Here is a 17607-nt window from a genome sequence, read left to right as displayed (position 1 = left end):
TATGCTTTGTGCCTAGCTTCCTTTGTCTTAAACTTTGTGTCTGTGAGGTTCATTCATATTGTATGTAGCTGTAGTTCTTTTTCATCTTCCATTATATGAACATACTAGAATATATTTTGTCTTCTGTTGATGGCATTCCCCCCCCCAGTTTTTTAGCTGTTATTAAAAAAAAAAAAAAAGCTGCTGTGAGCATTCTAGTACTTATCTTTTGATGCTCATAACTATGCATTTCTTTTGGATATTTACTTAAGAGTGAAATTTCTGGGTCCTAAGGTGTGTATTCACCTTTTGTAGATTCTGCCAAGCTGTTTTCCAAAGTGGATGTAGGTTGACTCTCTCACTACACTGTATGAAAATTCTTGTTATTCTTGCTCTGCACCATTGCTTACACTTGATATTGCCAGCTTTAAATTTATTTTTTCCAATTTTAGTCACTCTGGGAGATATGTTGTAGCATTTATCATATTATTGTTTTAATTTGTATTTTTCTGATGGCTGATGAGGTTGACTACCTTTTTATATACTTACTGGTCATGTGGATATCCTCCTTTGTGATGTTCTTGTTTTTTACCCATTTTTCTATTGATTTGTCAGGCTTTTTCTTATTGATTTGCAAGTGTTCTTATATATTCTGAATACTACTAATTTGTGGGACATTTGTGTGGTAACTATTTTCTCCTGCTTTGTGTTTTGCCATTTAGTCTCTTAATTGTGTCTTTTAATGACCAGTTTTTTTTTTTTATTTTAATAAAGTCCAATTTCTCAAAATTTCTTTTATGGGTATTTGGGTTTTTTTTTTTTTTTTTTTCCCATTTTCCCCTACTTAAGAAATCTTTGACTGAGCCAAGAATATAGAGATTTTCTCTCAGAAGCTTTATTGTTTTACACTCTAAATTTTAGGTGCGGTATGAGGTACGAGATAGGGATAAAGTATTTATGTGCAAGTGTATGTTTATAATTTTCCAATTGAATATTCATTTGGTCCAGAACTATTTATTGAAAAGACAATCCTTTCTCCCTTGCATTGTCATCATTGTCATAAATCAGTTGGTCATATATATGTGGGTCTGTTTCTAAACCCTATGTTGTGTTCTAATTAAAAAAATAATAAAATTTGTCATATGTTAAGTGACATTTTTTGTGCAAAAATGTTTCAGTTTCTAATTTTTTTTGCTAGGAAATGTGAAGGGTTTTCAAAAAGTTCATGGAAGGATTCATATTACCTTTCAATTCTATTTTTCCACAAATTGATTGATGTACCCTTGTATGGTTGATTTTTAATATTGGTTTTATATCCACCAACCTTACTAAATTCACTTATTAATGCTGGTAGTTTATGTAAATTCTTTTGGGTTTTCAGTGTACATAATTATGTGGTCTGCAAGTAATTAACTTTTTTTGTGTCTTTGATTCCAGTCTCTGCACCTTTTATTTCTTTTCCATGCCTACTGTACTATCTAAAACCTAGAGTCTAATATTGAATTGAAATGATGATAGTGTGGATTTTATCTACTACTTTTTTCTGCCATCTTTTGAGCTGTTCCTATTTTTCTTCTTTATTTATTCCGTTAATGTGAATTAAACCAAAGAATTTTCAAATGTTACTTCAGCCTTTTGCATTTCTTGAGTGACCAACTTGGTCATAATCATTTTCCTCTTTAATTAACTTTGGATTTAGTGTGTTAACATTCTTGCTTAGTATTTTTGTACCAATGTCTAGGAGAGATTGGTCTATAACCTTCCTGTCTGGTAATGTCCCTGCCAAAGTTTGGTGTCAAGGTTATGCTGGCCTCAAACAAAAAGTAGAGAACAGTTTTTCCTTCTTGTTACTGAAAAGGTTTGTATAAAATTGATGTTAACTGAAAAAAAAAAAAAAAATGGAAGAATTTATCAGAGACACCACCTGGATCTGGTTTTGTTTTGTATTTTTAGAGGGGGTGATGGGAGACTTTTAATAGTGCATTCAATTTCATTGATAGATAACAAACTATGGACATTTTGGCAAATTTGTTTTTTGAGGAATTTGTTCATTTCATATAATTTTTTCAAAGTTTTGTCATAAGATTGTTCAATACATACCTGTAGAGTCTAGTTGTGTTCTTTTTTTTATTCGTGATATTGGAAATTTGTGCCTGTTGTATTTTTTTCCTTGATCTATATTGCTAGAAGTATTTCAGTTTTATTAATCTTTTCTTCTTCTCAAAGACCAACTTTTGGCTTTCTTGAATTTCATCATTGTGCTGTTTTTCTATTTTGTTGGTTTTTTGCTCTAATGTGTGTTATTTCCTTTTTTGAGTTTGGTTTACTCTTTTATGTTAGCTTTTTTTTTTTTTTTTTTTTTAATTTTATTTTGTCGATATACATTGTAGCTGATTATTGCTCCCCATCACCAAAACCTCCCTCCCTTCTCCCTCCCCCCCTGCCCCCCAACAATGTCCTTTCTGTTTGCTTGTCGTATCAACTTCAAATAATTGTGGTTGTTATATCTTCTCCCCCCCCCCCCGGTTTGTGTGTGTGTGTGTGTGTGTGTGTGTGTGTGTGTGTGTGTGTGAATTTATATATTAATTTTTAGCTCCCTCCAATAAGTGAGAACATGTGGTATTTCTCTTTCTGTGCCTGACTTGTTTCACTTAATATAATTCTCTCAAGGTCCATCCATGTTGTTGCAAATGGCAGTATTTCATTCGTTTTTATAGCTGAATAGTATTCCATTGTGTAGATGTACCACATTTTCCGTATCCACTCATCTGATGATTGGCCTTTGGGCTGGTTCCAACTCTTGGCTATTGTAAAGAGTGCTGCGATAAACATTGGGGAACAGGTATACCTTCGACTTGATGATTTCCATTCCTCTGGGTATATTCCCAACAGTGGGATAGCTGGGTCGTATGGTAGATCTATTTGCAATTGTTTGAGGAACCTCCATACCATTTTCCATAGAGGCTGCACCATTTTGCAGTCCCACCAACAATGTATGAGAGTTCCTTTTTCTCCGCAACCTCGCCAGCATTTATCGTCCAGAGTCTTTTGGATTTTAGCCATCCTAACTGGGGTTAGATGGTATCTCAATGTGGTTTTGATTTGCATTTCCCGGATGCTGAGTGATGTTGAGCATTTTTTCATATGTCTGTTGGCCATTTGTATATCTTCCTTAGAGAAATGCCTACTTAGCTCTTTTGCCCATTTTTTAATTGGGTTGCTTGTTTTCTTCTTGTAAAGTTGTTTGAGTTCCTTATATATTCTGGATATTAATCCTTTGTCAGATGTATATTTTGCAAATATTTTCTCCCACTCTGTTGGTTGTCTTTTAACTCTTTTAATTGTTTCTTTTGCTGTGCAGAAGCTTTTTAGTTTGCTGTTAGCTTTTTGATATGGATGCTTAGTTCCTTGTTTTTTTAATCATTCTTTTTTTCCCTAATATATTTATTTAAGTCTATATATTTCATTCTAAGCTGCATCCCACAATTTTGGTATGTTATAACTTCATTATCATTCCGTTCAAAATTTGTTTTAATTTTTATTATCATTTTTTCTTTGACCCATGCTTTAGGAAGAGGAGGAGGGGAGGAATAATAACGAGAAGTTAGTTAATGTACACAAAATTACAGCTAGATAGGGAAAAATAAGGTTTACTGGTGTACAGTAGTGTTAGGTGTCTATAATTAAGAATAATTTATTGTATGTTCTCAAATGGCTAGAAGAGAGGAGTTTAAATGTTCTCATTACAAAGAAATGATAAATTTTTATGATGATGAATTTGCGAACTACCCTTATTTGATCATTACACATTGCATACATGTACTGAAATATGACTCTGTTAACCATAAATGTGTACAATCAATACTTTTCAATTAAAAATAAATAAATTTCTTAAAAGAGAGAAATGTATTGCTTAATTGGCTATCATTTTTGAGTTTTCTTGTTACTTTTCTGTTGTTGATTCCTAACTTAATTCCACTGTAATTAGTGAACATCCTCTGTATGTTATCAGTTCTTTGAGATTTGCTGAGGCTTTTTTTCTGCTCTCCCTACAGTCTTTTTAGAAAAATATTTCCTGTGTTCTTGGAAAGAATTTATATTCAAGTAGTTGTTGAGTGCAATCTATAAATGTCAATTAGGTCAACTTTATGTAGAATGTTTTTCAGTTCTTCTATATCTTTATTGACTTTTTTTGTCCTCTTGTTCCATCAATTACTGAGAGAGATGTGTTACAGTCTCTAAGTATGATTTTGAATTTATCCGTTTCTCATTTGGCGTTCTGAGTCATTTTGCCTTATATGTTTGGAAGTTGTGTTTTTCCATTACTTAGATTGTTCCATCTTTCTACTGAATTGGCTCTTTATGAATTGTCGCTCTTTGTCTCGAGTAGTGCTTCTTGCCTTAAAGTTCACTGTCTGATAGTTTTTAGCTGCACCAGGTTTCTTTTGGTAAATGTATGCATGGTGTACCTTTTTACTTTCATTTTTTCTTTTTCTTTTTCTGTCAGTCTTAAAATTTTAGTCTTTTACTTTGAGCATTTAACCCGTTTATATTTAAAATAAATATTAATAAATATGAGTTTAAGTTTGCCATCTTTTTGTTTTCATCATACTTATTCATTTTTTCTCTTTTGTATTGTTTTTACTTTCTTCTCTTATTAGCATGTTATTTATACTTTATTTTACTGTGCTTTTAGTGGTTACCCTAAAGGTTATATACCATGCATCCTTGATTTATTCGAGTCTGTGTTTAAAAAAACGGTTTATTTTGAGATACTTATGGATTCATAGGAATTTTCAAATATAGTATAGAGAGATCCTATTGATACTTCACCAAGTTTCTCACAGTGGTTACATCTTATTATAATAAAATGTCAAAACCAGGAAACCGACAGCTATATAATGTGTGTCAATTTTTCATTTTGTGTCATTTCCGCCCTTACCCCCCACATTTTACAGATTTGTGTAACTATAACCACAATCAAGATCAGATCTATTTCATCACCACAAAGATTTCCCTTATTCTATTGCTTTATAAAGTCATACCCCACCCCTCCCTATACCATCTACCATCCCTAACCCCTGGCAACCTTTAGTCTGTTTTCCTTGTCTATAATTTTGTCATTTTAAGAATGTTATAAAGATAGAATCTTAACATATGTGACCTTTTCAGGTTGTCTTTTCTTTTTTTTTTCACTCAGCACAGTGCTCTTGAGATCCATCCAAGTTGTATATATTAATATTTTGCTCATTTTACTGCTGAGTAGTGTTCCATGAAAAGAACGTACCTATTCAGGGGCAATTTGTTTCTACATTTTCACTTTTATACATAAAGGTGCTATAAGCAATTGTGTACAGATTTTTGTTTGTACAGGTTTTTATTTCTCTATAATAAGTACCCAGGAGGGCAATTGCTGGGTTGTATGATAAAAACATGTTTAGTTTTTTTCAGAAACTGACAAACTGTTTTTCACTGGAGATGTGTCATTTCACATTCCCACCAGCAATGTGTGAGCAATCCAATTTCTCCACATTCTCACCATTCTCATAGTTGTATAGTGATATCTCTTTGTGCTTTTAATTTGTATTTTTTATTTGCTAATGATGCAAAACATCTTTTATGTGCTTATCTATGTATCTTCTTTGATGAAATGTCTTTTTGTGTTATGCTTATTTTCTAATTGGATTTTTTTTTTTACTATTGAGTTTTCTTTATATTTTCTAGATAAGAATCCTTTGTCAGATTTATGTGTTTTTGACTTATTTGATTCCACTTTAATTTTTACCACTTTTACCACTTCCTGGAAAATGCAGGGAACATAAAACACTTCAACCCCATTTACCCCACTCCTACCTTTTCTGTAACTATATTTTTATATTTAAAACTCCATTAGTTTAGATTATTTATTGTTTTAAGGAATTCCTACTAGTTTACTAACATTTTAAAACCATTTTTTGTACTCTTCGGTCTTTTCCCCATTAGAATCTTTCTGAGATCATTTTCTTTCTGCCCAAGCATTTACTTTGGTATTTTTTTTTGTGCAGATCTGAGGCAACTGTGTTTGTGCATGTGTGTGTATGTGTGTTCATGTGTATGTGTTGTGAAAAATACTAGGTTGACAGGTTTTTATTTTTATTTCTTGTTTTTTAGCCATTGTGTTAATTGGCTTTCATTGTTTTTCATTGTTTTCATTGGCTTTCATTGTTTTTCTTGAGAAGTCAGCTGTTGGTCTTATTCTTTCTTGAAGATAAGGTCCTTTTCTGCTCTAGTGGCTTTTAAGGTTTTCTTTCTCTCTTGGCTTTCAACTGTTTTACTATGATATGATGTGGTAGTCACCCTCTAAGATGGGTACCAGTAATCCCTACCTTCTGATATTCATGCTCATGTGTAATCCCTTCCCCTTCAGTCTGGGCTGGACTTAACTGCTCTCATCAATAGAATATGACAGAAATGTTGGTTTCTTTTTAATACCTTGAAAATTTATTTTTTCTTTTAACAGATCATATAGATATTTTGTAATTGTTCACAGTGGATGGGTTATTTTGATGCAAGTACTCCACAGGTTGAGCTTAATTGTATATAAAATGCAGGAGAATTATTGTTTTCTTGGGATGCTGTTATAGAGGCAGCTCTGTTAGCATACCTTCAAATGAATAACTTACCAGGTGAAAAAGTACTATCCATTTCTCCTCTAAGGTATATTGACTGATGCCCAGGGCACTAAACACTTGTCTATACAGATACTCTCTAGTGTGTGTACTTCTCTAGCTTTTACCCCTACCTTTGTCAAAAAGTAATTATTAAAGCTATGTATGCCAGTAATACTTACTTTTATAATTGCATGACTTTATTACATAATATAGAATTTTATAAGAGGTATTTTTTTTTCTGTGAAAACTTATTTAAATTCTTTTGAAAGACTATATAGGTGAATTGATAAATCAATTTTTGGTGAATTATGTTTGATCAAATTGTTAAACATTGAAGAAATATCTTACGAAAATCTAGAATTCTTCTTCAATGAAATTGTTTCATAAGTGTTCAAATTCTTACTCTACCTTAAAGAGACTGAAATTAAGTACAATACAGTATTATATGTGTGTGGTTTATTCAGCAAAAAAGGTAGAGACTTCCCAGTTTTAGAGCCATAATCAAGAAGACGACCTTATCCATCTATCAAGATATTTATTAGTGAATATACATGTTTTAAGTTAAAATAAAGTGCTTAGGTTACATATATTTCCTTTGTTATGATTTCTGCCTCATCCAACCTTTTGGAGTGACTGAACCAATCACTGGTTCTGACTGTGTCTTATATCTTATACTTCTAAATACTGAGAGGGTGTTTTATCCTGCCCTTTCAGAAAGAATTTGCAAACTTTTTAATTGAATAATTTGAATAATCTTTATTTAAGTTATGTTTTAGGTAGTAGCACTAATTAAAATCCACAAATTAAGTTAATGTATGTTTATTTATTAAGCACATAAAAGCCTTTTCTAGACTGAAATACTCAGCCAGAAGTTAAACAGAGAACAGATAATTATTTGGTGACTCTTGTTCATTTACTAGCAACTTCCATAAATTATACAGATTGTTTATCCCTATATAAAAAAATCACCAGATATTTGTGTTTTCTTCTGTTTATTTTATATTCTATAAACCAAGGATGGGAGTCAAGTTCTTTTTATTAAACATTTATAGTGTGTCTGTTATGAACAGACCTATCAAGGCAAATAAGATTCATTCCAGTTCCATGAAGATATTACATTTCAGAAAGCCATTTTAATAAGCAATTATAGCAGAATCAATAGGTGCCTTTGTGCTTTTTCTTATGAGTATAAATGTGCAAATTTTAAAACAAGAATTTCATATGATAATATAATTAAATTATATTTTTAAAGTATGTGAACTTTGTAACCTTTGCTATTATATTTATGTAGACCTTAAGGGGCCAGGAGGAAACAGGAAGAGTCATTGACATTCATCACACCTTTAGCAAATTAGAAGACAATTGATATTAAATACTTTTATGATACTCATGTTGTAATAATGTACTTTTTCTGCTTCTACTCACTTTACTCTTGGAATGCCTTCACACCTAATCCGTAATATCAGAGGATCTACTTCACCATTAATTACACACACACACACACACACACACACACACTCACACTCACTCTCTCTCTCTCTCTCTCTCTCTCTCTCTCTCTCTCTCTCTCTCTCTTCTTAGAATGTGATTTGTTCATTCTGGCTTACCATAGCAGAAGTCCAAATATTTTTTTATATACAAATATACCATAGGCAGTATGTCCTGGTGTGTGGGATCCTCAGCCTGTCACAAATTTCATTATGCCATCTGCTTCAACCTGAGTGGTATATCTTCTGCTGGCAGACTTTACTGAAGTTGCCATGGCTCAGGATAAAAAAAATCGGGCTTGGCATAAGAAGCTTTCTTTTGAAAAAATAATAATTGATTATGCCTGCTGTAGATTTTAAAATAAGCATTTGAAAGGATTCCCAAAAGCCTCTTCTAAACATCTTGATCTTTTTCATTTGTGATTGTAGATAGCCAATATAATAGTTGAATTATTGGTAACTTTGATAACTTAATGACATTTTCTGTTTTATTTGTAAGGACATATAACAAACACTTATGTATGGATTGGTGACGTATTGTGAAATATTTTGATAACTTCTGTCAATGGATGCTCTTTACCTAAAGTCTTCCAGAAATGATATCTCAAATGACTGTATCCTTTGTGTATAATACAAAGATGATAGGATCACCATGATGAAAAAATCTAGATCAAAAACTACTTATTAGGTGTGTGACTTCATGTAATTTTGTTTTCTGTTAAATGGAGATAATGATGCTTGTAGAATTGTTTGAGAGATGAGATTAGAATTGGTCTTTAAAAATTGGATAAACATTTATTCTGCAAACGTTTACTGAATATAAACTCTGTACGAGGCATACTTCTAGAGAATGAGGACAAAGCAGAAAGTGAAATAATAAGATTCCTTTGCTGGAGAATTTTACATTCTAGTCTGTTTCCACTGAGTAGGATGGAAGCTCATGACAACAGGGTATACGTCAGGTGGTGATAAGTGCCATGAAGAAAAATGAGGCACGGTTAGCTCATGGCACATAATGCTGGGGTGCTGTCTTGAATAGTGGTGCCAGGGAGGGCTTCTCCGAGGGGAAGTTGAGCACACCTGAATGAAGTAAAACAAGTAAGCATGTAGATATTTGGGGAAGGATGTGCCTGGGTGGTAGAGCCAGCCGCTTGGCAGTTTGAAGAACAGTGAGGAAGTCAATACAGCTGGAGCTGAGTGGGTGAGGGACAGAGTGCTAGGAGATGAAGTCAGAGAGTGATGTAATCTTTCTGATAAATAATTGTAAATAAAAAGTCACATTCCAGACACCCTACAGAAATATGAAATTAGGATTGACTGTACTGTTTTATCACTTATTTAGATTTAGCATGCAGCTCTTTATAACAAGTAATTATAGAATCTTTTTCCAAAATGGAATGATTTTTATTGTTGTTGTTACTTGTGTCATTATACCTGGAGTTAGCCAGACTGCAAAGTCTGAAGGCACAATTCTCCAGACTCCCAACTCTGTCCAACACTTTTGACACCAACCTCAAGGAGTAAGGTCCGGCTACAAAGTTAAAGGGGAAAGTATATACAAGACTACCCTCACTTGTGACACCAACTGCAAATTTGGGAGGTTCCCAAAACTACCCTTGGTTTGATAATTCAGTAACATGTCTTACAGAATTCACTGAAATCTATTATACTCATAATTATGATCTATTACAGGGAAGGGATACAGGTCAGTTAAAGGAAGAGATGTAAAGTGCTGAGTATGGGAGGATTTCAAACATGAAGCTTCCATTTTCCTTGGGAAATGTTCCCTCCTAGATTTGATGTGTGACTATACACATGGAGTATTACAAACCCAGAAGGCTTACCTGAGCTTGGTGATCAGTGTTTTAATTCGGGCATTATTTTATAGGCATGATTGATTGGTGATTGCCCACATGATTGAACTTAAAGTTTGAGCCTATATCATGTGGCCTTATGGCCCACCATGAATAACAAAGATCCCATCACTTGGGAAAATCCAAGGGTTTGGAGCTCCTTCCTAGGAGCTGGGGACAAAGGTCAGACCACCCTTTGAGAAAGAACAAATTCTTTACTACACACAGTATTATAAAAATTCAAGCAATGTAGAAAGTAAATGATGCCTGGAAATCTTATCCATCAGAGGCAACCAGTGTTATATTGGTTGTTGGGTGGATATTCTTCAAGATGTTTAACACAGATACAAATATCTTTCTTTGAATGTGCATTGGCTTATAGTATATGTATTGTTTGATAACTAGCCTTATTCATTTAAGAATGTGTATAGATGTGTACATTTATGTGTGTGTTTTAATCAGTATCCTGAAGTTGAACACTAGAGGTAGATTTTCCCATCTAATGAATAGTGCTGCACTGAGCATTCTTATACATGTTTGTGTATTATTCTAATATTTCTCCTTAAAATAAATTTGTGGAAATTAAATCATTGTATTAAAAGGTATAGACATTTTAAAATTTCATATGTACTTCATTATTACCCTTTGGGGATATTGTCTATGAAATAGTTTATGGAATGTCAAAATTATTAATAATCTATATTACTCTTAGGTAAACACTGCAACTTCATCAACTTCAAATGTTGAATATGGCCACATTCCTTACCTCAGCTCAGCTGTAATTTCTACCCTGCAACATGAATCGTTTTTATTATCCCCACATAATGGGAATCTGGAAGCACTTACAGCATCGAGTATTCCACACATCAACGGGAAACCTGCTTGTGATGAATTTGATCAGTTAATCAAAAATATGGCCCAGGTAAGAACATTTTTTTCCTGTTAGTTATGATAGAATTTATAGTATCTTAAAGTTTGGTCAAGTCCGATAACTTGAAGAATATAGTGACATTTATAAGATCTGAAAAAATTGAAATGAAAAAGAAGTTTATTTTGTGGGAGTTGGATGGGTCAGAGATTTTTCTATTACATTTTTCTCTTTTTAATTATCATATTTAAATCGAGTATTATATGTTGTATTCTAAAATATTCTTCAGGATAAATCAAATGTCCTATTCTAGGAGGTGAGTGCTAGAAGTTACCTTAGAGAAATTTTTTTCAATTTCTTTTTTTGAAACAAAGTAATGTCACTCATAAGATGACTGTTACTGCAGTAATTAACTTTTAATTTTTCTTCTTGCTTTGTTTCCTGAACAGGGTCGCCATGTAGAAGTTTTTGAGCTCCTCAAACCTCCTTGTGGAGGCCTTGGGTTTAGTGTTGTGGGATTAAGGAGTGAAAACAGGGGAGAGCTGGGAATATTTGTACAAGAGATACAAGAGGGCAGTGTGGCGCACAGGTGAGATTGTCACAGCTTCTTCTCTGTTTTTTATACCATATTCAGAAGGTTTGTTCACTGTGGGGGAATTTAGAAATACAAAAACTAAGACAAACAAAAAACTCAATATAATCTGTTATTAACCAGTTTTTAGAAGTCATTAACGTTGTTGTGATAAAAAGCAAGTCCTTTGAAAGGAGAGTAGCTTTAAAATATAGTCATAAATTAATTACATTTTAGTAAAGATAGAGAAGTTTCAGTAGAACGTTATTTTCATTGTTATTAAGTGAGCTATGTTTGATTAGATTACTGTACTAAAAATTATCCATGGTAATTTGAGCTTTATTAATGTACTCAAAGCAACAAGTAAGTAGATGCTCAATACTTTCATTTTTAGAAGACAGGAAAATCTAAAAGATGGTAAAAATAGGAATATTTAATATATGCTGTATAGGTTGAGTAGATAGCTGAAAAAAAGAGGGCTTTTAAATAAGAGGAGTTGATTTGGGGTAGCAGTTGAATTACCTTAGGAGAGTTGATCACCTGGAGCCAAACCATACATTTTTAAAAGTAAAGCTGCAAGGAAAACCTTTAACAGTGTGGAAATTAGAAAATAGGATTAGAAATAATGGAACATATGAGTATATGCCAAAGAAGCTGTCATTTCCTTGAGAGCGATCAGATATTTTACCCCCTTTTTCATCTTTGATAGAGATGGAAGGTTGAAGGAAACTGATCAGATCCTTGCTATCAATGGACAAGCACTTGATCAAACAATTACACATCAGCAGGCTATCAGCATCCTGCAGAAAGCCAAAGATTCTGTCCAGCTAGTTATTGCCAGAGGCTCATTGCCTCAGCTTATCAGCCCTATGGTGTCCCGTTCTCCATCGGCAGCCAGCACGATTTCAGCTCACTCTAATCCGGTTAGTAAGTAAAATTTTCAAAAGGAATAAAACATATTTTTATAGTTCTTTTTGGTCATCTCTGGGTTTCTAATTCCTGTAGGTTCTTTGTACTTCTTGAGTTTTTGTCTTGTTATTCTTCTGTCTCTTCCTAGCCTGGAATATTTGTTATTTATTTTATTATGATTAAGTCTCTAGCTTCTCTTTGTGTAGTTTTTTATTTGACAGCATTCCTCAAAAAAAAAAATTTAGACCTTTAACAAAACTGACTTCATCTGTAGACAGATATAATCTTGATTTTGCTTTGTAAATTATATAATTATATTGTTAGAGTTAGCTGTCAGTGACTTTAAGAAGTCATCTAATTTGGAATCTTGCTTCAAGGCAGGATTATGCAGAAGACATTCTTAATACATGACAGTTTTTTTTCTCTTCCTTTTTTTTTTTTTTTACGAATTCTACAAAAGAGCTTGCAAATCAGTGACTATATGTAACTGGTAAAATGCAGTCATTTTAATGATGTACTGATAATTTCAAGAATGATTAAATCAATAGGTGTACCAGTCTGTAGAAAGGAAAGTACACTAAATGAAAAGGACACTGTTAGAGCTTGTTATTATGTCTGAATTCAATTGTTTAATACTAACAACAAAATAATAATTACAAAAATTTCCTTGTTAGTATAACATTTTAGTTTTTAAAATTTTTATGAATTCATATGGGAGCTTTGTTTTTAGGTTCACTGGCAGCATGTAGAAACTATTGAATTGGTGAATGATGGATCTGGTCTGGGATTTGGCATCATAGGAGGAAAAGCAACTGGTGTGATAGTAAAAACCATTTTGCCTGGAGGAGTAGCTGATCAGGTAGGATACTCGACAGGTCTTTTCTGCTGCTTTATCAAATAATATGGCTTCAATTTTTATATTTTGTGTTAAAAAGAAGAAACTCTGGCCTTAGGTAATGTCAAAGAAACTGAGTTAGAATCTTTTGTTTTCTTGGGCTGTCCCTGAAGGATTCTCTTAGACCTGGGAGAGAAATATCTTTGAAAGGGGGCATTGATCTTAAGTTGCAGGTATAGACAATGAGCTTAACACTCTTTAGAACCACAGACTAAAGACAAGGTTATGGTTTTGATCATTGTAGAGATGGCTATCTTTTGTTTTATGATCATAAATCATATTTATAAACCTAGTCAGCTGTTTTATAGTCATTAGGTATTATGGAAAAAAAAGAGTGCTTTATTATTGAGGAGAAAAAATAAGATTCAACTTGTCCCATTAGTGATGGGTCACTGGTGTCATCTTTGTATATGAAGCACAGCCTGTATTTATCACTTAGAGAGTAGTTCATTGAAGCATTACCATTTCTATGTGACATTGTTGAAATATATGTGAGAAATATTTACTACATTAGTTAAGTATGATTTATACTTTAATTTGACAAGGTCTACTGGTTTAACTGTTGCCTCGATTATAACATTTGTTTATAAAGCTGGTTTTTTAAATGTGTATTTGAACTTAAACTAGGAAGTCAGGTTCACCAAACATTTCTCATTTTCATAAATGAAAGGCCTATTTAACGGCAGCCTTGTCAGTAGGGGTATTTATAGTTAGTACAAAAGTGTGCAAATTTTTCTTCCTTTAAAAAATTGGCCAGCATCTAGCAGTATCAAATGAAATTTCCCCAGTTGACAAGCTTGTGACATACAAGGGATCTTCAAAAAGTTCATGGAAGGATTTGTATATCTTTTAATTCTATTTTTCTGTGAACTTTTTGAAGTACCCTTGTATTCATGCCTTATCTTCAGTATAGAGCTGTATTCTCCAATACTGTAGCCACTTGCCATGTATCACTTCTTAAATTCAAATTTAAATTAATTAAAGTTAAGCAAAATTACAAATTCAGTACCTCCGTTGGACTAGCCACATTTCAAGTGTTCCACAGCAACATGTAGCAAGTAGCTACTGTAGTGGACAATGAGGAACAGTTTCATCATTGCAGAAAGTTTTATTGGCCAGCACTTGTATAGAAGATTATAAGACTATTTCACTCCCCTCATCTGTCTGAATTTTTTCTAACAAGGATTTCATCTGCAGAAGAGGTCTTTTGGGACATTTATAATTGAAATGGCAAGGCAGAAAATTGTATTAATACAGTGATTTCTTATAGTTCATACCACATTTTGAGTAATATGTATTTGGGTAGTGACTTCATACTTAATCTTTTTAAAATTAAATTAAATTTTATTTTATTTTACTTCTCAATATACATTGCAGTTGATTTTCATGTCCCTTTACCCATTCCTCTCCACCCCCTCCCTTCTGTCCCACATCATATCTGTTCACTTGACTTAAAAAGTTCAAGGAATTTTTGTGATTGTTGTGTCTTCTTCCCCCCCACCCTTTATTTGTTTGTGTGTTTATTTGTTTATTTATAGCTCCCACAAATAAGTGAGAACGTGGTATTTCTCTTTCTGTGCCTGATTTGTTTCATTTAACATAATTTTTTCTAAGTCCATCCATGTTGGGAATGGTAGTATTTTGTTCTTTTTTATAGCAGAGTAGTATCCCATTGTGGAGATATACCACAATTTCCTTATCCACTCATCTGATGATGGACATTTGGGCTGGTTCCAACTCTTGACTATTGTTAATAGAGCTGCAATAAACATTGGAGTACAGGCATTTCTTCGGCATGATGATCTCCATTCCTCTGGGTATATTCCCAACAGTGGAATAGCTGGGTCATATGGTAGATCTCTCTGTAGTTGTTTGAGGAACCTCCATACCGTTTTCCATAAAGGTACACCATTTTGCAGCCCCAACAACAGTGTAGGAGTGTTCCTTTTTCTCCACACTTATCATTCTCAGTCTTTTGGATATTAGCCATCCTAACTGGAGAGAGATGGTATCTCAAAGTGGTCTTCATTTGCATTTCCCAGATGCTGAGTGAAGTTGAGCATTTTTTCATGTGTCTGTTGTCCATTCATATATCTTTCTTTGAGAAATGCCTATTCAGCTCCTTTGCCTATTTTTTAATTGGGTTATTTGGGTTTTTTTGCTATAAAGTTGTTTGAGTTCTTTGTATATTCTGGATATTAATCCTTTGTCAGATGTATATTTTGAAAATATTTTCTCCCACTCTTTTGTTTGTCTATTTACTCTGTTGATTGTTTCTTTTGCTGTGCAGAAGCTTTTTAGTTTGACATAATCTCATTTGTGTATTTTTCCTTTAGTTGCCTGTGCTTTTGGTTTCTACTCATGAAGTCTGTACCCAGTCCTACTTCCTGGAGTGTTTCCTCTATGTTTTCTTTAAGGAGTTTTATTGTTTCAGGATGTATATTTAATTCTTTAATCCACTTCAAGTTGATTTTGGTATATGGTGAGAAGTACGGTTCAGGTTTCATTCTCCTAAATATGAGTATCCAGTTTTCCCAACACCATTTGTGGAAAGGCAGTCTCGTCCCCAGTATGTAGACTTGCTGCCTTTGTTAAAGATCAGATGGCTGCAGGCATATGGGTTAATTTCTGGGTTCTCTGTTCTATTCCATTTTCCGTGTCTGTTTTTATGCCAGTACCATACTGTTTTGGTTATTGTAGCTTTGTAATATAGTTTAAAGTCAGGTAGTGTTATGCCTCCAGCTTTTTTTTGGATTGCTTTGGCTATGCACGGTCTTTTGTTATTCCATATGAATGTCTGGATAGCTTTTTCCATCTCTGAGAAAAATGTCATTAGAATTTTGATGGGGATTGCATTGAATCTGTAGATCACTTTGGGTAATATGGACATTTTCACAATGTTAATTCTTCCAATCCAAGAGCATGGGATATCTTTCCATCTTCTTCTGTCCTCTTTAATTTCTCTCAACAGTGGTTTGTAGTTCTTTTCATAGATGTTTTTCTCATCCTTGGTTAGCTTTATTCCTAAGTTTTTTTTTTTTTTTTTTTTTTGGTGACTATTGTAAATGAGCTAGCTTTTTTGATTTCTTTTTCTGCATGTTCACTGTTGGAGTAAAGAAATGCTACTGATTTTTGTGTGTTAATTTTGTATCCTGCAACTTTGCTGAAATCATTATCAACTCTAGGAGTTTTTTTTTTTATTGAGGTTTTAGGCTTTCAATATATAGGATCATATCATCTGCAAACAAGGACAGTTTGAATTCATCTTTTCCAATCTGGATGCCCTTTATTTCCTTCTCTTCTCTGATTTCTCTGGCTAGTACTTCCAACACTATGCTGAATAGGAGTGGTGAGAGTGGACAACCTTGTCTAGTTCTTGTTCAGGATGATATTGGCAGGGGTCTTATCATATATGGTTTTAATTATGTTAAGATACTTTCTGTCTATGCCTAACTTGTAGAGAGTCTTTATCATGAAAGAATGTTGAATTTTGTCAAAAGCTTTTTCAGTATCTATAGAAATGATCATATGGTCTTTGTCTTTGCTTTTATTGATGTGGTATATCACATTTATTAATTTGCATATGTTAAACCAACCTTACATCCCTGGGATGAATCCCACTTGATCATGGTGTATAATTTTGTGTATGTGTTGCTGTATTCTGTTAGCTAGTATTTTATTGAGGACTTTTGCATCTGTATTCATCAAGGATATTGGCCTGCAGTTTTCTATTTTTGATGCATCTTTGTCTGGTTTTGGTATCAGGGTGATGTTTGCCTCATAGAGTGAGTTTGGGAGAATGGCCTCTCTTTCAATTTTTTGGAACAGTTTGTAGAGAATTAGTATCAGTTCCTCTTTGAAGGTTTGGTAGAACTCTGCAATGAACCAGTCCGATCCTGGGCTTTTCTTTGTTGGGAGTCTTCTGATAACAGCTTCAATCTCTTTTATTGTTATTGGTCTATTCAGATTTTCTATATCTTCTTGTCTCAATTTGGATAGTTTGTATGTATCCAGAAATTTATCCATTTCCTTCAGATTTTCAAATTTGTTGGCATATACTTGTTTACAGTAGTCTCTAATGATTCCTTGTATTTCTGAGGTGTCAGTTGTAATATCACCTTTTTCATTTCTAAGTTTTGTTATTTCATACTTCATCTTTGCTTAGTGGCATTTTCTTTTTTCTGTCCCTCAAAAAAAATCACTACAGGCATTTTTTTCTTACATCTAGTAAGTAAAAATCAAAATGAAAAGTTCATATCAACTTTTGATTTAAGGAATATTTGTGAATTTCATGCTGAATGATGCTCGGATGTTTCAGAAGACAGTTAATTTTACAACCACATGTTAATGTCCCATGATTGGTAATTCATATCATTACAATTTTTTGTATTGAAA

General features: G+C 33.2%; 1 protein-coding gene across 6 annotated transcripts in view; it reads left to right on the top strand.

Moving 5' to 3' along the window:
• The window catches only part of MPDZ (multiple PDZ domain crumbs cell polarity complex component), a 170578-nt gene that overhangs the window by 51098 nt on the left and 101873 nt on the right, over window positions 1–17607 (top strand). For all 6 annotated transcript variants that reach the window (XM_063080257.1, XM_063080259.1, XM_063080262.1 and 3 more), the window contains exons 4-7: window positions 10682–10891; window positions 11287–11426; window positions 12118–12331; window positions 13048–13176. In XM_063080257.1, the coding sequence (XP_062936327.1) occupies window positions 10682–10891; window positions 11287–11426; window positions 12118–12331; window positions 13048–13176 (693 nt within the window). The remainder of the gene's footprint in view (window positions 1–10681; window positions 10892–11286; window positions 11427–12117; window positions 12332–13047; window positions 13177–17607) is intronic.

This window comes from Cynocephalus volans, chromosome 16, assembly GCF_027409185.1.
Source record: "Cynocephalus volans isolate mCynVol1 chromosome 16, mCynVol1.pri, whole genome shotgun sequence".
Taxonomy (NCBI): domain Eukaryota; kingdom Metazoa; phylum Chordata; class Mammalia; order Dermoptera; family Cynocephalidae; genus Cynocephalus; species Cynocephalus volans.
Note: the sequence above shows the minus strand (reverse complement) of the source record. Positions and strands in the feature narration are given on the sequence as shown.